Below are 24,100 nucleotides of genomic sequence, written 5' to 3' on the forward strand. Positions count from 1 at the left end.
AGTGGAGCATTTGTTGGAGTTTATAAACTAGCAGCAGTCTAATAAAACCATTTGATGGAGCAACGAGGAAATCAGCACCAAATGTGCTTTGGCTCTTTCACACAAATTTATGTGAAAGCTTCAGGGTGTTAAAGTAGTAGCTCCAGACGCGGCCAACAGTTACAGCACAGTTCTACTAAGTATGACGCAATTACCTGCTTTCTCCTGAAAAAACACGACAGACAGTCTGTCACCAGACACAAGACTAGTTAAAAATGTCTTTTGATGTCCACTGCTGCCGTACGACTTCAATGACTTTCGCTTGATATAAAACATGCATAGAGCTGGGTATCAATCAAAAATTTTCAATACCAGTACCAATACCTTCACTTCCATACCGGTTCCTGAACGATACTTTTATCAATAGAAATTTTATTTTATAATTTTATTATCAACAACATTTTACTGAGTCTTAAAGTAAACAAATATGAAATTGGTCACTGGATCCTTGATCTCTGGATATAAGCAGAAATGAAATCTGTAGTTTCTGTCAAACGCATTTCCTTTCAGACATTTTGGCATGAATGTCTCTCCATACCTCTGAGCTGAACTCAGGTGGCTGCTGCAGTCAGTGCAGGATGTCTCATTTTAGGAGGAAAAAAACGTTTTGATCTCTTGCAGTTTATTGTCTATGTTACAATATTTGGAAAGAGGTATCATTTGATTTAAACGGCCATTTGCTCTGAAGTTATTAATTTTGACCGGAGTCTGTCTGTCTAACTTGACTCAGCAGAGGGCAACACAGCATTTGGAGCTGTGTGAACGGAACAGAGGACGATTCTCCTTTCTTTCTCGCAACAAGACAGGAGCCCTAGTTACTGACTTTAATCCGCACAAAAGCAACTCATGATTGACATTTTAATGGCTTTGAAAGGGGTTAAGAAGTGGATTTGTCACTTCTGAAAAGCGGAGCCGTTACTGAAGTGGTTGATTACAGACCTGCTGCAGATTCTGTAATCAACGTAGAGAACTGATCATTCTCCCGACAAACACCCTCAAAAACAACGGCTGCTCTGAAGGACCGATAAGGGAATAGTCAAGTCTTGATCACATGATTAACCTCTGGGTACCAAAACTTGGCACTGAAAGATGAGGCATGTTTTGGTACTCGGTCCTAAAGAAGCATTTCGGTCGGTGCGACAAAAGAACCGAAGTTCAGTACCGAGCCCTAAACATGCAGATCCACCAAACAAATACACCTATGGTTATGAGACTTCTGGAAAATGCCACACATGATCTCTACCTATAAGGGCAATACTTACCCTAACCTGCATCGCCGAGCACAATTTTGAATTTCTGCAAGACATTACCAAGGTATAATCTCCAGTAGCAAGTTTTCTAAAAATCCTTTAAGTTTTTGTGATGTTATCTTATACACTCTGTTTTAGAGCTCGTACCTGTGGTGGCCACGGTAAGAATCAAAATGTGTTCAAAGTCGAAGGTGTCAGAGGTCTTCATGAGGGTACCTGGTTCACAAAGACTTTCCTTGATACGTGAAATTTTTGTCAAGATATCACATACACATCAATCACATGCACAGATACACAGATGGACACGTGGAGTCAGACGATTTTTAGCCCTCTTCCTTTGGTGACACAAATACAGCAAAAAATGTGCAATGTCAATTAGAGCCCGACCCGATAATATCGGCCGGCCGATATTATCGGCCAATATAAGCCCTTTTCATAGTACTCACTATCGGCTGAAATTTTGCAGACAGAATGCCGATAATTTCTCATAAACAGAACAGTTACTGAAATAATGTTTGTGTCGGCAATGTAAAATGTCCTTGCACCATTTGTCCAGGAGATGGTGCTCTGACTCCATTCAACTGAGAGCTGCTAACACCCCTGCCTAAATGTGTTCATCACTGGCCCCCGTAGTTCGCCGTCACACTGCACTGATCGGCTGACAAAAGCATACAAGTAAGTTTATAAGGACCTATATCCTTATCCTGAACCTATATCTAAGTTGCATCAACAAGAGGTACAAGATCAGATGTATTTCACAACTCTTTTTAAGGATATGTATTTGCTAATTTCACAAAGGTTTAATTCTTGATTGCATTTTTAAACTTGAAAATTCTTCTGTTATAAAGTTAATCAATATGAGGACAAAGCTTCAGCTTTTAGCTCATACCTTTTTTGTTAAGGGTCCAAAAAAAGATCATTTTATTCATTTAAAAAAAATATATATAGAATAAAAATAATAATAATATCGGCTGATTTATCAGCTATCGGCAAATCAGCTGATTTAGCAATTATCTGCATTTTTTTTATCCAAATATTGTTATCAGCATCGGCCTCAAAAAAATCAATATCGGTCGGGCTCAAATGTAATGAGTAGTGGACAAAACATTTCCGAGATTGTAAATCCAAGACATGCTCGTTCAACATTTTTGGACAAATATATCAAATTAATTTGGCTAAATAAACTATAGAACCACTCACAACTTAAACCAGTTGCATACCAAATGTTTTTTTGTGTGTTTGCAATAGCTGGGGAACATGTTGACAGGTGACACACGTTTCAGGGACATCACAAGTCATGCAGATTTTCAGCATGAAGCCTATTTTTCCCCCCACGTGTGCAGTAATCAGTTCTCAGTTACCCTACAGAGTAAAAGATTTGTAGGTCATCATATTAACATCCTACCAGCAACATAAGTAAATAATTTTTATTATTCTTTCAATGCCTGGGATATAAGCCACAAGCATAAAAATAGTACTTTTTAAATCATTTTAGCATGAAAAGGTACAATATGTATGTGTTGTTATCAAGGCCTCATGTCCATCTACAGAAGAAGAAATGTATGACGAAAATTCAACAAAAGCCTGAAATTAAAAACAGGGCCATGATTAATTGGGCACTGTACAGTTAACAAAACCGATAATCAGGTTACAATTTTTATTTACCTTCCCTTTTATAATAAAAAATAAAGGGATTAAGACTCTCTGTCAAGCGCAATGAGAACTGCAGTAACTTGTACTAACAGAAGTTGGTGGGACAAAGGATCTGAGATTACAAGGGAACTAGTAAAACTGATGAAACTGAGACCAAACACAGATATTAAAAAATAAATAAATAACTAAAGCATCAGTCATAATCTGCAACAACTTGATCTCAAATCAGCCAACATCAATGTTTAGAAAATTTCCTCGAGAACCGCCAGGGTTCATACAGAAATATCTGTATATAATGAAAACCGGTGCAGCTTTCTATGCAATAGTGACGGCAGGGTAAACAACTGTGAGGATTCACCCTTTTCATATGACTGAAGCTCGAAGCAGACCAGAGTGGCCAGGACAACAGATCAATAGAGTTCATTAATGAAGAGGCAGGGCCTGTTGAGGAACAATAGCAGTCAACTGCAGCCATCTCTGGCAATTTGGCCCACAGCATCCTGATGGATGAGGAGCATTTTAAAATCCCCTTTACACCCAACGTCAAACCCCTGACCTCTGAGTAGCAGAAAGAGCAACCAGTCATCCCTGCAAGCTGATCATCCTTCCCTGTGCTAGATTTCTAGTCTAGTCTCCCCATCAACCCAACGCAAAACCAATCAAAGCCACCAGACTGGTGACTCCAAATCATTTTGGTAAATATTACACACAACCCCCAATGCTTGCAGACACAATGGTGACCGCATACAAAACTGGGAAAATGTGTTCAGGGGGTCATATCATATCCTAACACATGAAGCCCATTGGCCATGGCTTTGAATCAACTGGGACTGGACCATGACCTCAGCACTGTGTCAAGTCATAAGGAGGGTTGCTCTAGCATAATAAGGTCCAGGAAAGAGCCTGGAGCTTGGATGACAACATTAATCCTGCTCCAGCAGACTCTGGAGGCTCTCTTTAAATATCCCTTGGGTAACATTAGGATAACAATCCCACAGAGTGGACAAAAAGAAGAGGTTAATGAATGTCAGATACACCGGCAAATCTGAGAGTGGAAATCTTCCCAATTTCCTGGTGAATGTAGGTACAACAAAGAATTTTACACATGATTTCTTCTCAGTATAAACTAACAATTGAGTAATTAAAGTCAAGTTCAATATGATTACTGTCCATTGTGGTACAAATGCAACATACAAAAGCATCACATTCACGTTCAACCTACAGTCAGAACAACTCACATTAGCTAGCTATGTCATAAGGTATACCTAAATATCTAAAAAGGAAGAGTAAAATAGAAGAGTAGAGTAGAGCCACTTAGGTGCCTGGTCTTGAGAACCAGGGATGGTTCTCAATGGGATGTGAGAGCACAGCCTGTGTTGAGCGTACGGATGTCATTGAGTGGCGAGCAAAATGGATAAACACGGTGAAAGTTCAGAAAGTGAAGTTTCAAACAATGAAACTGAAGAACTTGTACCGAAAAGAGGAGCGCTGTCTGTTGTTTGGAAGTTCTTCGGCTTGAAACGTCGATCAAACAACAATATTCTGCAAATGTTGGGCTAAAGTTGTAGCCGCAGGAGGCAACACAAGTAATTTGCTTCACCACCTCAGCCACAAGCATATCCTGGAATAACAAGAATGCAAGAAACTACAATCTGCATCCTCCACATCTGCAGGTAAAGTTGGCACTGCAGGAGAAAAGATGAGTCAGACATCACTCAAAGACACGTCAAGTGTTCTGTATTTTGATTGCAGCAGTCATGCATTCTGATTCCTACACTTCAATACTAGTATGGACATTAATGTTTTCTACAATATTCACTCCTCATGACAGTAAAATATGTCATTCCAAGCCAATTTACTGCAGTAATTATGCTGTAAATTATTAGAAAATAAGGTTAACACCCAGTCCTGCTCGGAAAAAAAAAAAAAAATACCGTCAAATACCACGAAACCGATATAATTTTGAAAAACACCGTAATATAAATTTTTGGTCATACCGCCCAGCACTGGTGGACTAGCCACAGTTTTGTCCTTTTTTCCCATGAATTGTATAACCCAGAATTTGACTCACAGAGCACCATGTGAAGAAGACAAAACAGTGAGTTTTCTAAAGTGGACAACAGTCACGTGACTTTTTTCAGTCTCTGCAATGGTTTCTTAAAAAAAAAATCTGTTTTTATTTTTCATGGCTGCCCGTTGTTTTCCAGCCATAAAACATCCAGTGAAAGATGTTATTTGTCCAGTGACGCCATTTTTCTGCAGATTTAGCTGATTCTACCCATGAACGATGGAGAAACGCAGGCATGAGGCAAACCACTCAAAATCCAGCATATATGTCAAAAAAAAAAAAGTGAGCGATTTCCGTGGAAATGTGACGTCATTTGTAGAGCAAAAACACCACGACACACCAACACACACACAAAGGCCGCTGAAGCGGTTACACAGTGTGCAAATGTTACACACATTTGCACACGCGACCCAGTCAGTGGCTCTCTGAAATGATTACATCTTGATTCTTCCTGCACTGACAATCCTTCTGTCTGAAGTCTTGTTAAATTTTTCCTGCAGACAACCTGTTCCACAAGGCAGCTGTTGTTCCACCGAGGCCACAGCCATTCCCACCAACCATCTCTGGAATGGGAGGGGGAGGAATCACGACTGAAGAAGCCCACGCCTGCCCTTGGCCAGGGAACAATTCCAGCATAAAGCATATACTTTTGTATTTGAAAATACTTAAATACATTTTTCGGAGTATTTGTATTTTCTGATTTTGAATTCAAAGTATTTGTATTTCAAATACATCACCGATCCCTAGTATTTCCAAATACTTTTACAAATGCTTTTCAAACTTGAAACATGGAGTGATATTGGAATTTTATGTGATATTTCTAAGACAATTATCCATTGGCGTTATTGTGATTGAGATACAGTAATACAATATGCTGAGACAAGAAGATATGACATTTTATTATTATTTTGTGATATGGTGGATACAAAAGGATGCAATATTGATGGAAACAGAATACATATTGTGATAGTTTGATTGCTGCCTGTGATATTATAATAGTGAATTTGTGATAAAACATTCAATCCTTTACTTATCAATAGTATTTGGTCATACTATTTTCACAATAAATTGTCACCGGTTACCAGTTTTTGTGTAAATTTGTTATTTATAGTTCATGGAAAGTATTTGTATTTGAAATACTCAGAATATCAAATCAAAATCAATTTTATTTATATAGCGCCAAATCAAAACCTTATAAGTAAGAAGAAGAAGAATTTTAAATTCTATTCTAGAATTAACAGGAAGCCAATGAAGAGAGGCCAATATGGGTGAGATATGCTCTCTCCTTCTAGTCCCTGTCAGTACTCTAACTGCAGCATTTTGAATTAACTGAAGGCTTTTCAGGGAACTTTTCGGACAACCTGATAATAATGAATTACAATAGTCCAGCCTAGAGGAAATAAATGCATGAATTAGTTTTTCAGCATCACTCTGAGACAAGACCTTTCTAATTTTAGAGATATTGCACAAATGCAAAAAAGCAGCCCTACATATTTGTTTAATATGCGCATTGAATGACATATCCTGATCAAAAATGACTCCAAGATTTCTCACAGTATTACTAGAGGTCAGGGTAATGCCATCCAGAGTAAGGATCTGGTTAGACACCATGTTTCTAAGATTTGTGGGGCCAAGTACAATAACTTCAGTTTTATCTGAGTTTAAAAGCAAGAAATTAGAGGTCATCCATGTCTTTATGTCTGTAAGACAATCCTGCAGTCTAGCTAATTGGTGTGTTGTCTCTGGCTTCATGGATCGATAAAGCTGGGTATCATCTGCGTAACAACGAAAATTTAAGCAATGCTGTCTAATAATACTGCCTAAGGGAAACATGTATAAAGTGAATAAAATTGGTCCTAGCACAGAACCTTGTGGAACTCCATAATTAACCTTAGTCTGTGAAGCAGATTCCCCATTTACATGAACAAATTGTAATCTATTAGATAAATATGATTCAAACCACCACAGCGCAGTGCCTTTAATACCTATGGCATGCTCTAATCTCTGCAATAAAATTTTATGGTCAACAGTATCAAAAGCAGCACTGAGGTCTAACAGAACAAGCACAGAGATGAGTCCACTGTCTGAGGCCATAAGAAGATCATTTGTAACCTTCACTAACGCTGTTTCTGTACTATGATGAATTCTAATACCTGACAAACTCTTCAAATAGACCATTCCTCTGCAGATGAACAGTTAGCTGTTTTACAACTACCCTTTCAAGAATTTTTGAGAGAAAAGGAAGGTTGGAGATTGGCCTATAATTAGCTAAGATAGCTGGGTCAAGTGATGGCTTTTTAATTAATGGTTTAATTACTGCCACCTTAAAAGCCTGTGGTACATAGCCAACTAATAAAGATAGATTGATCATATCGAAGCATTAATTAATGGTAGGGCTTCCTTGAGCAGCCTGGTAGGAATGGGGTCTAATAGACATGTTGATGGTTTGGATGAAGTAACTAATGAAAATAACTCAGACAGAACAATCAGAGAGAAAGAGTCTAACCAAATACCGGCATCACTGAAAGCAGCCAAAGATAACGATACGTCTTTGGGATGGTTATGAGTAATTTTTTCTCTAATAGTTAAAATTTTATTAGCAAAGAAAGTCATGAAATCATTACTAGTTAAAGTTAAAGGAATACTCGGCTCAATAGAGCTCTGACTCTTTGTCAGCCTGGCTACAGTGCTGAAAAGAAACCTGGGGTTGTTCTTATTTTCTTCAATTAGTGATGAGTAGTAAGATGTCCTAGCTTTACGGAGGGCTTTTTTTATAGAGCAACAGACTCTTTTTCCAGGCTAAGTGAAGATCTTCTAAATTAGTGAGATGCCATTTCCTCTCCAACTTACGGGTTATCTGCTTTAAGCTGCGAGTTTGTGAGTTATACCACGGAGTCAGGCACTTCTGATTTAAAGCTCTCTTTTTCAGAGGAGCTACAGCATCCAAAGTTGTCTTCAATGAGGATGTAAAACTATTGACGAGATACTCTATCTCACTCACAGAGTTTAGGTAGCTACTCTGCACTGTGTTGGTATATGGCATTAGAGAACATAAAGAAGGAATCATATCCTTAAACCTAGTTACAGTGCTTTCTGAAAGACTTCTAGTGTAATGAAACTTATTCCCCACTGCTGGGTAGTCCATCAGAGTAAATGTAAATGTTATTAAGAAATGATCAGACAGAAGGGAGTTTTCAGGGAATACTGTTAAGTCTTCAATTTCCATACCATAAGTCAGAACAAGATCTAAGATATGATTAAAGTGGTGGGTGGACTCATTTACATTTTGAGCAAAGCCAATTGAGTCTAATAATAGATTAAATGCAGTGTTGAGGCTGTCATTCTCAGCATCTGTGTGGATGTTAAAATCGCCCACTATAATTATCTTATCTGAGCTAAGCACTAAGTCAGACAAAAGGTCTGAAAATTCACAGAGAAACTCACAGTAACGACCAGGTGGACGATAGATGATAACAAATAAAACTGGTTTTTGGGACTTCCAATTTGGATGAACAAGACTAAGAGTCAAGCTTTCAAATGAATTAAAGCTTTGTCTGGGTTTTTGATTAATTAATAAGCTGGAATGGAAGATTGCTGCTAATCCTCCGCCTCGGCCCGTGCTACGAGCATTCTGGCAGTTAGTGTGACTCGGGGGTGTTGACTCATTTAAACTAACATATTCATCCTGCTGTAACCAGGTTTCTGTAAGGCAGAATAAATCAATATGTTGATCAATTATTATATCATTTACTAACAGTGACTTAGAAGAGAGAGACCTAATGTTTAATAGACCACATTCAACTGTTTTAGTCTGTGGTGCAGTTGAAGGTGCTATATTATTTTTTCTTTTTGAATTTTTATGCTTAAATAGATTTTTGCTGGTTATTGGTGGTCTGGGAGCAGGCACCGTCTCTACGGGGATGAGGTAATGAGGGGATGGCAGGGGGAGAGAAGCTGCAGAGAGGTGTGTAAGACTACAACTCTGCTTCCTGGTCCCAACCCTGGATAGTCACGGTTTGGAGGATTTAAGAAAATTGGCTAGATTTCTAGAAATGAGAGCTGCTCCATCCAAAGTGGGATGGAAGCCGTCTCTCCTAACAAGACCAGGTTTTCCCCAGAAGCTTTGCCAATTATCTATGAAGCCCACCTCATTTTTTGGACACCACTCAGACAACCAGCAATTCAAGGAGAACATGCGGCTAAACATGTCACTCCCGGTCTGATTGGGGAGGGGCCCAGAGAAAACTACAGAGTCCGACATTGTTTTTGCAAAGTTACACACCGATTCAATGTTAATTTTAGTGACCTCCGATTGGCGTAACCGGGTGTCATTACTGCCGACGTGAATTACAATCTTACCAAATTTACACTTAGCCTTAGCCAGCAGTTTCAAATTTCCTTCAATGTTGCCTGCTCTGGCCCCCAGAAGACAACTGACTATGGTTGCTGGTGTCGCTAACTTCACATTTCTCAAAACAGAGTTGCCAATAACCAGAGTTTGATCCTCGGCGGGTGTGTCGCCGAGTGGGGAAAAACTGTTAGAAATGTGAACGGGTTGGCGGTGTACACGGGGCTTCTGTTTAGAACTACGCTTCCTCCTCACAGTCACCCAGTCGGCCTGCTTTCCCGGCTGCTCGGGATCTGCTGGAAGGGAACTAATGGCAGCTAAGCTACCTTGGTCCGCACCGACTACAGGGGCCTGGCTAGCTGTAGAATTTTCCACGGTGCAGAGCCGAGTCTCCAATTTGCCCAGCCTGGCCTCCAAAGCTACGAATAAGCTACACTTATTACAAGTACCATTACTGCTAAAGGAGGCCGAGGAATAACTAAACATTTCACACCCAGAGCAGAAAAGTGCAGGAGAGACAGGAGAAGCCGCCATGCTAAACCGGCTAAGAGCTAGTAGCTGCACTAAGCTAGCGGATTCCTAAAAACACACAAAGTGAATAATGTGTAAATAATTTAGAGGTGATTCAGCAGAAGGAGTGCTTTAGTTAAGGCACGTGAAGATTACACTGGGAAACAAATCGTTATCTAGGTAACTAGATCAATCTAACTGTGCAGATTAAACAGCTAACAGATACAGAAAAACACCGCTGTGCTCCAGAACAGGAAGTGATACAATACCGCAGTGAGAGCCAACCACCAGTAGAGGCAAGCAATATAAAATATATTATACAAAATATAAAGTATATGTATTTGTATTTGAAAAAGTACAAAGTATTTGTATTTGGAATTTGAAAATCTAAAGTATTTGTATTTGTATTTAAACACAATGCAAAGTATTTGACCCCATGTCTGGCTGAAAGACTAACACATGAAGAGATACAAGCACGTGCTTACTTCTGATGGATAATGTCAAATTATGGCGCTTTAAACGAGACACTACAGCACAAAGCGGTAGTGAAGAACAAGTATTTAGCTTTTCAAAGCCGGTTCTGCAACGGCAGAGTAGTATAACCACTGGAGCAGTCGGAAGTGAAGTGTTATCCTATGTTAAGAGAGGATAAGCTTAAGGATCAAGATGCACGCAAAAAAAAGGCACCCATTTTCAGCTATGTGCTTTTTGAAAATTACCGTCTTTACTACAAGAATCTGAAAAATCAACAACAGTGTGGAGAAGGAAAAGCCGTGTTTGACAGGAGCACAACAGGGGGTTGTGACACAAAGTCTTACATCTTCTTACTAGAAAAAATAAATAAACAAAACAGGTTTTTATTCCTGGATTTTACCAACACCCCATCCCCAAACACACACACACGCTCTCTTATTAGGTTGTAATAGCTCACATTTTACAACTATTAGCCTAATTAAGACTGTGTCAGATCTTATTAAGTGTACAAAGAAATAATTACATAACATTACACACCCACTTACATTAAAGCTGCGACCACTTGAATTACTTGCTAAAGTGTTTAAAGGCTTTGTATAAACTAGGTAAGCAGAAGCAAAAGTAGTTTGGCTGCATTTTTTTTTCCTGGCTGCAGGGAGGGCGAATGCTTCTGTCAGAGAAAGTGCAAAAAGTGATGAGATGATGAGTGCGGTGGTCAGAGACTTCACTAAAAAGAGAAATAAATAAAAATCAAAACTTGCAAAGCAACTTTTTAGCAAAAATGCCACATCATAAAATACTAATGCATTGCAGCAGCTTAGAAATTAGAAGTACGGAAACAAAATTATAATAACAGACTGTACATGGCCTGTTGGAAAGGTAATGGGTTGTTTTCAATTGTACATTGTATTTGAGCATCAAAAATGATTAATCAAATGACAAAAGGAATCCAAATTTCCCAATCCTAAAGCCCCATCTACATGGAGATGGGTTTAGGCATATCCGCAAAAGTTTTGGATCGTATTGGCGTTAAGTCACCACGCAGCTGGCATTTTAAGAGCCTGAAAATGCTACTTTTTGAAAACAGGTCCCAGAGTGGATAAATCTGAATATGGCAGATTCACGTTTTCGTGTGGACAGCCTATACAGACCTTTTCCAAAAAGATGATGCCATAGCCCCACCTCTCTACACTGAACCGCTCATAATGAATGCCATTGTTGGTAACAGGGTAATTTAACATACTTTTTTTGTCTTTGTGGATCCTCAATGGGATTTATTTTCATTGCTTGCAGAATGCTGAAGAGACAAAGAATGGCTGTGGTTAACGCTGATCGTGAATAAATGGTATGCTGTGATGCTAATAAAATAATTTCAAAAAGGACTTTCAGCTTTTAAAATAACTTCAATAAGTTTTTTTTTCTTGTTGGCGGTGAAACAAAGTGGTAGCATCCTCCAGCTCAGGCTGAGAAATGAACCTGGAACAAACACCAAGGGACTTCTTTAAAAATGCTGCATTTATTCACAAGCAATTTCCACGATAAGGAATTAAAGTATTTCCAGACAGCATCATCCAAAACAAGGGCATCTATAATAATAATAATGCTACATTTTATTTGTATTGCACCTTACATTTCAAAGAAATCTCAAAGTGCTAAGGCATCTTATGTGTTTTCATCAGGCTGTGATGATGAATCCGGTTGAAAGGATGCAACAGGTCAAATTAATAACACTTTATATTTACTCTGTGTGCTGCTTTGTAAAGTTATAACTTATACTGCTACACTAATTAGCTCCGGTTATGTAATTACACCGGTTATGTGCATGCTCCATGCCTTCTCTGTTTTTGTTGAAGCGTCACAGTCCCAAATAAAGGCCTGGCATATGTAGTACAGCGTTTTCAGGTGGTTCGAGCGTTTTTGTGTGGGCGCAGATATTTCTTGAAATGGTGCGAAGTTTATGGAAAACCTTTTGAAAATGACAAAGAAAAAGATAATATAAAGGAAAGTTTCCATGTGGACAAGGCCTAAATCAAACCCTCATACTCAGCCACATGGGGTGTGCAGCCAGTACATTCTGAGTGCCGGTCCCAAGCCCGGATAAATGAGGAGGGTTGCGTCAGGAAGGGCATCCGGCGTAAAACAAGCCAACCGAACTATGCAGACTCAGAATCGAATTCCCATACCGTATCGGTCGCGGCCCGGGTTAATAACGCCCGCCACCGGTGCTATTGCCCAACAGGGTGCCGGTGGAAATTGGGCTACTGCTGGGCGAAGACGACGAAGAAGAGGAGGAAAACGTTGCCACGAACAGCGGGAGAAGAAGAAAACTAGAAGGGTGGAAATGAGAGTGGGGACTTTGAATGTTGGTAGTATGACTGGTAAAGGGAGAGAGCTGGCTGATATGATGGAGAGGAGAAAGGTAGACATATTGTGTGTGCAAGAGACCAAGTGGAAGGGAAGTAAGAGCAGGAGCATCGGCGGTGGGTACAAGTTGTTGTACCATGTTGAGGACAGGAAGAGAAATGGTGTTGGGGTCATTTTAAAGGAAGAGTATGTTAAAAGTGTGTTGGAGGTTAAGCGAGTGTCTGACAGGATGATGACTGTGAAGTTGGAAATTGAAGGGGTGATGATGAATATCATCAGTGCATATGCCCCACAGGTAGGTTGTGAGATGAAGGAGAAAGAAGATTTCTGGAGTGTGTTAGATGAGGTGGTGGAGAGTGTGCCCAAGCATGAAAGAGTGGTGATAGGAGCAGACTTCAATGGGCATGTTGGTGAAGGGAACAGAGGTGATGAGGAAGTAATGGGTAGATATGGTATCAAGGATAGGAATGGGGAAGGACAGATGGTAGTTGATTTTGCATAAAGGATGGAAATGGCTGTGGTGAATACCTACTTTAAGAAAAGGGAGGAGCACAGGGTAACATATAAGAGTGGAGGAAGGTGCACACAGGTGGACTACCTTCTTTATAGGAGATGCAAGCTAAAAGAAATCACAGACTGTAAGGTGGTAGCAGGAGAGAGTGTCACTAGACAGCACAGGATGGTTGTTTTAGGATGACTTTAGAGGTAAAGAAGAAGAGAGTGACAGCTCAACAAAGGATCAGATGGTGGAACCTGAAGGAGGAAGACTGTTGTGTGAAATTTAGCGAGCAGGTGAGAGAAGCACTGGTTGGAAGGGAAGCAATTTTGGACAACTGGAAAAGTACTGCAGATGTGGTGAGGGAGACAGCTAGGGCAGTACTAAGCATGACATCTGGACAGTGGAAGGAAGACAAGGAGACTTTGTGGTGGAATGAAGAGGTCCAGGAAAGCATAAGGAGAAAGGGGTTGGCAAAAAAGTTTTGGGATAGTCGGAGAGATGAAGAAAGTAGACAGGAGTACAAGGAGATGCGGCGTAAGATGAAAAGAGAAGTGGCAATAGCAAAGGAAAAGGCATATTGCGAGCTGTACAAGAAGTTGAATAGTAAGGAAGGAGAAAAGGACTTGTACCGACTGGCCAGACAAAGGGACAGAGCTGGAAAGGATGTGCAGCAGGTTAGGGTGGTAAAAGATGCACATGGTAATGTGCTGACAAGTGAGGAGTGTGTGCTGAGAAGATGGAGGGAATATTTTGCAGAGTTGATGAATAAAGAAAATGAGCGAGAGAAAAGGCTGGATGATGTGGTGAGAGTAAATCAGGAAGTACAAGAGATTACCAAGGAAGAAGTAAGGGCTGCTATGAAGAGGATGAAGAGTGGAAAGGCAGTCGGTCCAGATGACATTCCAGTGGAGGCATGGAAATGTCTAGGAGAGATGGCAGTAGAGTTTCTAACCAGATTGTTTAATAAAATCTTGGAAAGTGAGAGCATGCCTGAGGAGTGGAGACGAAGTGTGCAGGTTCCTATTTTCAAGAACAAGGGTGATGTGCAGAGCTGCAGTAACTACAGAGGCATAAAGCTGATCAGCCACAGCATGAAGTTATGGGAAAGAGTAGTAGAAGCTAGGCTTAGAAAACAGGTGAAGATCTGTGAGCAGCAATATGGTTTCATGCCAAGAAAGAGCACTACAGATGCAATGTTTGCTCTGAGAATACTGTTGGAAAAGTACAGAGAAGGACAGAAAGAGTTACATTGCGTGTTTGTGGACTTAGAAAATGCTTATGATAGAGTTGTGGTATTGTATGAGGAAGTCTGGAGTGGCAGAGAAGTATGTTAGGGTAGTGCAGGACATGTACAAGAATAGTGTGACAGCTGTGAGATGCGCAGTCAGAATGACAGACTCATTCAAAGTGGAGGTGGGATTACACCAAGCATCAGCTCTGAGTCCTTTCTTGTTTGCAGTGGTGATGGACAGGTTGACGGATGAGATCAGACAGGAGTCCCCATGGACTATGATGTTTGCAGATGACATTGTGATCTGTAGTGAGAGTAGAGAGCAAGTTGAGTCTAGTCTGAAGAAGTGGAGATATGCTTTGGAGAGAAGGGGAATGAAAGTCAGTAGAAGCAAGACTGAGTACATGTGTGTGAATGAGAGGGAGCCCAGTGGAATAGTGCAGTTAAAACGAGTAGAAGTGGTCAAAGTAGATGAGTTTAAATATTTGGGGTCAACTGTTCAAAGTAATGGAGAGTGTGGTAAAGAGGTGAAGAAGAGAGTGCAGGCAGGGTGGAGTGGGTGGAGAAAGGTGGCAGGAGTGATTTGTGACCGAAGAATATCAGCAAGAGTGAAGGGGAAAGTTTACAAAACAGTAGTGAGACCAGCTATGTTGTATGGTTTAGAGACAGTGGCACTAACAAAAAGACAGGAGGCAGAGCTGGAGGTGGCAGAGCTGAAGATGTTGAGATTCTCTTTGGGAGTGACAAGAATGGACAAGATTAGGAATGAACATATCAGAGGGACAGCTCAGGTGGGACGGTTTGGAGACAAAGTCAGAGAGGCGAGATTGAGATGGTTGGGACATGTGCAGAGGAGGGACCCAGGGTATATAGGGAGAAGGATGCTGAGGATGGAGCCACCAGGCAGGAGGAGAAGAGGGAGACCAAAGAGGAGGTTCATGGATGTGCCGAGAGAGGACATGCAGGTGGTTGGTGTGACAGAGGAAGATACAGAGGACAGGGTGAGATGGAAACGATTGATCTGCTGTGGCGCCCCCTAATGGGAACAGCCGAAAGACAAAGAAGAAGAATACTTGTACAAAAAAAACCTAAAGATATATCATTTACCATAACAAACTCTTAAATAAATACATTTTCAAGCATTATGGGCAATTAAAATGGAACAGGGAGTTAGGGACACAGAACACAAGAATACTTTATGTCACTAGCATAAAAAGAAAGTCACGTTCCTTCGCATCGTAATCATGACAGAAAATTAAAAGCAGAGAACGTTTTCTTTACGCCATTCATCCGATTGTGCAAACTGTCCAAGACTGAAACAAACAATAATTATACCAACATTACGACACTGATATGTTTTTTGCAGCAGCACATATATTTCATTTTAAAGGATAATAAATAATGAAGGCTTTACTTGTAAATGGAGGACATTTTCCACAAGTCATTTTAAGGGTAAAAACTAAGACATGTGCGCCTACATAAACAGTTATTCGCGAGAAGGTCAGAATCAGCATAAAGCAAATAATTGCATAAAGCTGAAATTGCAGTCCCAAATACTTTCACCATTACAGGAAAACTTCCATGAATATATTCAGATATATCAATACCCAGGATTGATTGCCTCCTCAAAAACTCATGAACTTATGATGTTAGCTGAAAAATGCCAGCTATTTGTGGGCGTCTATGCAAGTGTTTGTGTGTGTCAGATTCCAAGCAGGTGAGCAGACAAACAATACATGGAAGTGTTCTCCTTCCACTACAGCATTTAATTGGTCCAGCAGACCAAAAGGAACTGGATCTTCTCGTGCCAACAGTGAGGCTCTATGTCACTGGAGTCTGAGTGTGGGGAGGTCAACGTGAAACAACAACAACATGCTGCTCCATATCTACTACTCACACTGGCATCACTATAATTTCTTATGTATTCATATAATTCACTCAAAGCAACACTTTTAGTGCCACGTTAATTATTTTAAAAGTAGGAACTGGGGCTGGGACGATACACTTATCTCCCAATACGATACTAATTATGATATTTGGATGGCGATTCTATATGTATTGTAATTCTGAAAATTTTGCAGTTTGATATTACAATATATTGTCATTTTTATAACTCTAGACCATACAAAAAGTTACATAATACACTTCTACAGACTGTATATCAGAAGTCATATTTATGCACAATACACCACTTTAATTATTACATTCAAAATGGACCATTTGTGCTGCTGTCATGTTTGTGCGACTTGACCTGATGTGTCTGTCTACTTTGCTACTAGGGACAGCACCACTTACAGTACCGGAAAAGTGCACCTTTCAAGAATCCGGCGGGTTTCAACCTGTTAGCAGAGGATCTTATTTTTGTGTGCAGAATTTCACCTGCGTTTCTTGATGTTTGATGAAAACGTTTGATGTTTTGATGATGAAAACGACAAAGTTGTCAATTTTTTCCATTATTATGTTACTGTTCTAGCTTGTTGTGCAGCAGAGACAATGTGCTGTGCACGTTACACGTTGAGTACGTTTCCACATGTCAAAAACCAAATCGTTTGCCTACCGGGGTTCTCACTAAACAGTGAAATCATGGTGCTGCGCCATCAAGCTATGATTTCAATTTTTTTTTTTTCTCAATTTTACAGTGACTACGTTTACACGCAGTTAATATTCGGGTTAAGGTCAATATTCCGGTTTCTGAATCATTAGGAATAACCTGTTTACATGCTTAAGCAGACAGAGTTACTCCTGTATACATGATCACTGGTATCATGTGGAATATCCCCATCTAAACGGTGATGCATGGACGCACGGAAAACGTCATGACGCAAATATGCGTCATTTCCATTTCTTCTTCCTTTTTCTACCGTCAATAAAAGACAATATATTCATGTCTTTCATGATACTAATGAAGTACTCGGTTTCCTCCTTGCTCCAAAAGTGTGGTGCTGTGCTGCCGCGCGCGCCGCATACAAGTAGTTGCCGTACTCAAAAGATCAAGATTCCTTGCAGATAGGACATGCGCAGAACACAAAATAATGTTCCTTTCTATGGGGATATTCCAATGCGCATTTATATGACCTGGTACTCGGGTTAGAAAAGGAGTAACCCAGGGGTCATATTCGGGTTTTTAAAAACCGGAATATGAGCATATTCGGGTTTCTGTGGGTGTTTACATGGCTGTGCGCAACCGGGTTATTGCTAATATTCCGGTTATGAAAGGGTTATTGGCTGCATGTAAACGTAGTCAGTGTTCCTTCTATGCTTTCTCTACATTGTTCAGAGTTGACGGGGGGGGGGGGGGGGGGCAAGTCTTTAAATAGATCCCCCCCCCCCCAAACTAGAAACCAGCACATCTCTATATACAAATTTTGAACTGAATGCAAATTTTGAAGCAGTACAACCGGATTAGATGGAGCACCAGCCAACACTAACACAGGCTAAAAAATAAAGCCAGTACACTCACCCAGGTGTGGTGAATCAGGGAGCTAATGGTAAAGTTGTTGCTGAGCCTGGGTGCAGAATAGATTAAAAAAAGAAAGAAAAAAAAAATCATGCAAGAAGCCAAGATTTTGCATCTTCAAATGCAAACACAAAAAAGAGCATGACTCCAAAAATGACACCTCTATTTAAATGACACTAGATTGGCTGCTTTCCTGTTGTGTCAGGTGAGAAACCCAGCAGATGACAGGCCAAGCCTGAACTACTGAACGGAATGTCGACAAGCACACCTTAACTTGCGGTGCAGACACATTAACACACATTCACACCGCACCACTCATGTGGGAAAGTCTATTTTTACCATCAAGGCAGGGCGAGGTTCTGCCACAGAGCACACAAAGCAGGGAAACTACAACCGAGGGAGGGAGGCAGTGGAGGGAACAAAGCGGAAGTGTCCTTCCTCCCGGTGACCTGCAAGTCAAAGGAAGCATAGAGAAGTGCTGTGTCCACAACAGCGCCATGAAAACGGCACGCATGTTTCCTAAAAGTGCAAGACAGATGACTTAGCTGTAACACGAGCAACGATCACACCTGAAATCTGATGCATGAGCCGATTGTTGTTCCTGACTGCAAAGCTTGCTATACCTGGTCATGTGTGTGGTGGTTTGCGGTTTATGATGACAGACCGAAGGAAGTGCCACCACAATATGTGATGAACAATGACCTTTAAATGTTGGAACAACAGGAATACAGGTGAAGTGGGATGATTGGAGTTATAATGGAAGGCAGTATTCATTTAAATAAAGCTGTAACCTACACAACTGCTAAATTTTTATTAATACACGTTAATATTATCCACACAACAACCTAAAAGCTAATCAGCTCATCTACTCCCCAGGATGCAACAATCTTGCAAGTATCGAGCACGTGCCAAGTTTTGATCATTAGATATGGTGTTCACAGGAATGTGCGTCTGCATACATGAAGAGAAAGGTTCAAGAACAGACATCATCTCCTGCATAGGCTGAGAAGGTTAGAGTCAAGAGAACGACAGACCACTGTAAAGTATTAGGCAGCCAGAATGTACTCATAGACATAATGATGCAAAAGTACCACATACCACCTATTGTTCCAGCACATGTGCAGCGGGTTAAATGATGATCCAAACCTCGACTGCATGTTAACTATTCCTCTGCACGTCTAGTTGCCGGTCCCCAATAAAAATCGGTCCGCCTTGTGCATCTGCACACGTCAATAGCTGCGGTTCACGGATTCAAACCTCGTTTCTGCTTCAAAATGCACACCAGTCATCATGTATCTCAGCGACAGATAACTAAAGCTTTTGTACAACAATCATTTCCACATAAATTCAGCATTACATCATCATAAAAGCCAGATGAAGCGATTGGCTAAAGAAGCGACTAGCTGATGCATTCACTGCGCGTCGGTCATTTCAAAGCATCACGGAATTTGGTCAAGTTTCTGCTTAAAACTGACTTTAGAATGATTTTTAGAGGTTTTACCTTCATCACCTGATGGTTAATAATCCCATTAATCCATTTGATTGCTTTGGGTGAAGAGACTCTGTCTCAGATGTGCTGCTATGCTCCGAAATAACACGTGCAGATGCAAAAGGCGGACCAATTTTTAGGGGCAGACCATTCGGTCTGCAACACCGGACATACTACACTGTACTGTTCTGGTGATGACTGAAAGAGCTACCAGTGGGTGGTATTAGTTACCAATGCAATCAACCTAAGTCTTACCCATAACCAGGGGTCTCCACAGCAGGCCTGGTGCAGATCCACATTAGGATGTGGCACAACTTACAACAGATTTCTTTCATGATGCAACTCCAGTTCTATTTTGAGAAATGCTCACAGCAAAGTGCTAATCAGGAGGACCTTCACGTCTTAGATCCGACTTTGCAGGTGTACTCAGGGCATGCATGCCTCATCATATTACATATACAGACAGTACCGTATACATTTTTCACAGGATGACTTTCCAAAAGTCATAGTCAAATGGAAACCAATAAGAAACTCAAATCACAATTGCAACATTAAGAGGGACTTGATGGTGCTGAAGCTGTACAAAAGAAAAATGAGAAATTTTGTGCATGAACCTTGACAATGGGTAGTTGGGCGCTGTCCTAACGGCAATCCACTGTTTGCATACAGGATAGCAATGGCTTTTATATATTACATATATATTTTAAGCTATATACTGCACTGTATGACAAATTATTCCATAACGTGATACAAAAGGTCCAATTTCAATTTATTTTCCTTTATATAAAGCCAAATCACAACAGAGTTACCTCAAGGCGCTTCACACAGGTAAGGTCTAACCCAGGAGTGCCCAAGTTCGGTCCTCAAGATCTACCTTCCTGACACTCTTCATTGTCTCCCTGCTCCAACACACCTGAATCCAATGAAAGACTTGTTAGCAGGCTTTTAATGAGCCTTTCATTGGATTCAGGTGTGTTGGAGCAGGAAGACAACTAAGAGTGTCAGGAAGGTAGGTCTCAAGGACCGATCTTGGGCACCCCTGGTCTAACCTTACCAACCCCCAGAGCAACAGTGGTAAGGAAAAACTCCCTCTGAGGAAGAAACCTCAAGCAGACCAGACTCAAAGGGGTGACCCTCTGCTTGGGCCATGATACAAACATACATTACAGAAACAATTCACAGAACAATTCATGGGTGAATATACAAGAATTGCTGTTGGTGCACAGGACAGGAGGGTTGCATACAATACAATTTATTGGTACACCTTCTCAAAGGTAAGCATTTATTAGCTACTTTTCCATTTTAAGTCATTTTGCACTTAATTTCTTTAATTGGTGGGCTATTAATTTAACAAAAAAGTTCTGATTCTCTATGTGAGCTTCGTCATTATGTGACTTTTATTATTATTATTTATTCATTCATTTTTAAGTCTGAAAAACTGGTTAATCCCAAACCACAGACGAAAACTAGCGTAAATATTAGTTGCAACCACAACTTTAAACATTTTAATTTCTTAAATGCAGTCATTTAAGTTGACTAGCATATTCCACTTAGATGATCAGACATATTTACACGGATCCAAGAGCTGCCAGGAAGTATCATGGTAGATTCTTTTTTTTTTTTTTTAAGCATGCTTTTGTCGTATAAGATCGTGAAGACTTGAGTCAGGTCCTTGACTCACCTCCTCCAGAGCAGCCACGGTGTTCCTGCAGTGGGACATCCTGGTGGTGAAGTTGGAGGCAGTGGGCGATTTATAATCTTCATTCGTCTCTGCCACAAACTCCGAAACTGTGATTTGGTCCGGCATAATTAATCCCTCTGCTGGTAAGGATAGACGCTGTTCTTAATCCCAAAGCGTTTGCGGTTTCAGGCGAGTAAAGTTCACACCATTGTCAGAGATGTTGATGTCGCTCCCCGCTTCCCAGCGAGGTCGGCGGGTCGTTATATTCCTCCGCTCTCGCTCTCCCACTCCGCCTTTTCCATTCAGGTTCACGGCTCGTCCTCTCGCTAAAAAAGAAAGGGTTTAAAAAAAGAGGAAAAAAAAGCGAGGTTTACTCCGTGTGTACGAACTTCTTCTTCCCAGGAGCGAGGAAACAACAAACGGCCGCTTCCAGGGCAGCGCATGAAACTGACAAAGGTAAAGGGAGGGGATTCAATAGCTGTCGGCAGCCAATGGAAAACGACAGCTGCTCAGTGAGAGCCAATCAGCATTCAGAAGAGGCGTGACCAGATGCTACCTTCCGTTTAGCTCGTAAACTAAAAGTCCCTCCTGATAATGTGGTGTTTGCAGGTTACACCTGTCAGAGATGAAGCGGATTTTAAAATAATATTTATATATCTTACAGCAAATATATTAAATATTTCAGAAACATACTATTAGCTTTAAGCTTGTGAGTATATTAAATTTTGTTACAGATACTGCATACACTATTTTTTACACTTGCAATTCATGACCATTCAAAGTGATTTTATGTTACGTTCACATTATTACTTGAAGTAATCTGAATGCCTGAATGTGACGCTTGATATTTTTGTATTGTGTGAACACATTGGATCTGATTCCCCACCCCTAACCCTGATCAGATTTGGATAACTTTCACACTTGCTTTTTGTGAAATCGTTTTTATGCAATAGAGTTGGTTTACTTGTATCCAGTATGTTGATCTTGTACAGGTTTTACACCTTATGATCACCTGATGAAACTCGGTGGAGAATGTGGGACAGGTGTCCTTGAACTGGGGATCCTCTGTTTGGGATGTAAGCACACTTGTAGTTGTTTCGCTTGTGCACATTTTCCTAAATCTGATTCAGATCATGTTGTTAGTTTGCCTGTTGTGTCCAGATACTGTAGAAATATGAGCTTCAAACAGAATGGTATGGAATGGAATGCATTTACATAGCACTTTTCCATCTGAATCTAAAGATCAAAGCTTCACACATTGATGCAAGGTGCTCACTACACACCGGAAGCAACTCGTGTATTAAGGACCTTGTCCAAGGACCCTTACTGATTATCTGGTCTGGCTGGGGTTTGAACTGGGGATGCTCTGGTTTCAAGCCCAATACTTAACCACTAGGCCATCACCTCCCCACCAGAAAATCAGGAAGTATCAGATTTGGGTCACTTCAGCTAGCAATGTAAATGCACTCTTACTCTGTAGGGTCTCCTCAGTAGGAATTACTGCAAATAATTCCTGTAATGCATATACATACATTCTTAATTGTGTTGTTTTAGTTTGTATAAATAGATATTAATGTGCAGATTGTTAGAAAAGGATTCTATTTTGTGAGAGTAGCTTGGTAGTTACGGTTATCTGTCAAGATGTCAACAACTATTTGTGAAAAATTCATTTCCCAATCATGCTGTTTACACCACAATTTTCAGACAGAATCTCCAATTCCATCTATTTACTTTAGGCAGGTATAATTGAAATATTCTAACAGCACATGAACGCATCATTTTGATGGCGGGAAGATATGGAAAGATTAGTAGATTAGAAGAATCTGTTTGTCTTTTTTGGGACTGTGGTCAGGTGCAGTGTTTCATATTCAGAAAGATAGAAGCCTTTTTGGTGGTCATTTAATAGTAACAAAAAACAAACTGCAATCACAATAAACTGACACTTTAAAAATCTGTTTTAGACACAGTGATACTACGCGAACCAACAGATAGACCTTTTTAATGTATTTTGTATTAACACTTGTTTCATGCATGGAACCCTTAACATGGAAATGTCTTTATGTTGCAGTCAAAAGTAGTGTATGCATGGATATTATCCACGCAGAAGATAAACACAAACTTGTAGACTTGTAAAGATGGTACATACACACACAAAAAAACCCAACAATTATTCTTGCAAAAAAGCCAATTTTCAAGATGGTGACCAAATGATTTGGTGGAAAAATTATCCCCATTCTGGCATACTGAGTTGAAGAGAATCTTTCAACATGGGTCATGTGGATGATGTACGTAGGTGCCCAAAAATAGTTCCTTGAGTACTCAAAAGTAAATCCTACACCCCAGAGGTCCATCGGGTTCCATGATGCTTATGTGCAAAGCAGGTGAGCGCCTATGACTGTGTCTCAGTTTGGGAGCCGTGTTATCAGAAGGTTGCATCGACCTCATACATCATAAGTAGCACGACTACTCTGCCCCATTTCAAAGGATCCTTGGAAAGCAGTTGACAATAGAGGTGGGCGGATCGATCCTAATATCGATACCAACGCTGGTATTGATATTGAACGATCCTCATGTAAAAAGATCGATACTCAAGCTTTTTTTTCTCTCCCACACGCACTGACTGCTGCACACGCAGATTTATCAAAGTCAAAAAGGTTGGGGATGATATGATATACTGTCATTTGAACTGGCCTGAATGATGGGTGCTGGTAATGAAACATAATTATAATACCCATCCTAATTTACTAAATCTGAAAGCTCATTAGACTAGTAATTAGCAGTGTACAATCAATTCTGGATCATGGTGATTGAGTTTGGATTTGCATGAGGACAGGAGAGCTACTATTATGTTCCATGTGAGAATATTGTACTTCATGGTCTATTATAGAATTAGGCATCATATAAAACCTCTGTCCAAACAACAGAAGACCTTCAGTTAAAATATATATATAAATTGTTGATGTTTCCCAGCATTTTCAGTCTGGAAAGGAAGACTATTGGTATAAATAGTATTGCAGTGGAAAAGGCAAAACCCCGG

At 40.4% G+C, this 24,100-nt stretch overlaps 1 protein-coding gene and 1 long non-coding RNA gene across 4 annotated transcripts in view; one reads left to right on the forward strand and one right to left on the reverse strand.

The window, feature by feature from the left end:
• asap2a (ArfGAP with SH3 domain, ankyrin repeat and PH domain 2a) overlaps window positions 1–21,489 on the reverse strand; it is a 98,305-nt gene extending 76,816 nt beyond the window's left edge. For both annotated transcript variants that reach the window (XM_034159366.1, XM_034159365.1), the window contains exon 1: window positions 21,064–21,489. In XM_034159366.1, the coding sequence (XP_034015257.1) occupies window positions 21,064–21,189 (126 nt within the window). In that variant the 5' untranslated portion in view covers window positions 21,190–21,489. The remainder of the gene's footprint in view (window positions 1–21,063) is intronic.
• Window positions 4,306–22,929, forward strand: LOC117500629. Of its 2 annotated transcripts, none has more exons than XR_004557808.1 (4): window positions 4,306–4,620; window positions 4,698–4,951; window positions 5,171–5,172; window positions 22,916–22,929. It is a non-coding gene; the product is annotated as an uncharacterized LOC117500629 (long non-coding RNA). The 2 variants fall into 2 exon arrangements; XR_004557809.1 differs by lacking the exons at window positions 5,171–5,172; window positions 22,916–22,929 and adding exons at window positions 5,532–5,533; window positions 13,286–13,299.
• Window positions 22,930–24,100: the final 1,171 nt, after the last annotated feature.

This window comes from Thalassophryne amazonica, chromosome 19, assembly GCF_902500255.1.
Source record: "Thalassophryne amazonica chromosome 19, fThaAma1.1, whole genome shotgun sequence".
Classification (NCBI taxonomy): Eukaryota; Metazoa; Chordata; class Actinopteri; order Batrachoidiformes; family Batrachoididae; genus Thalassophryne; species Thalassophryne amazonica.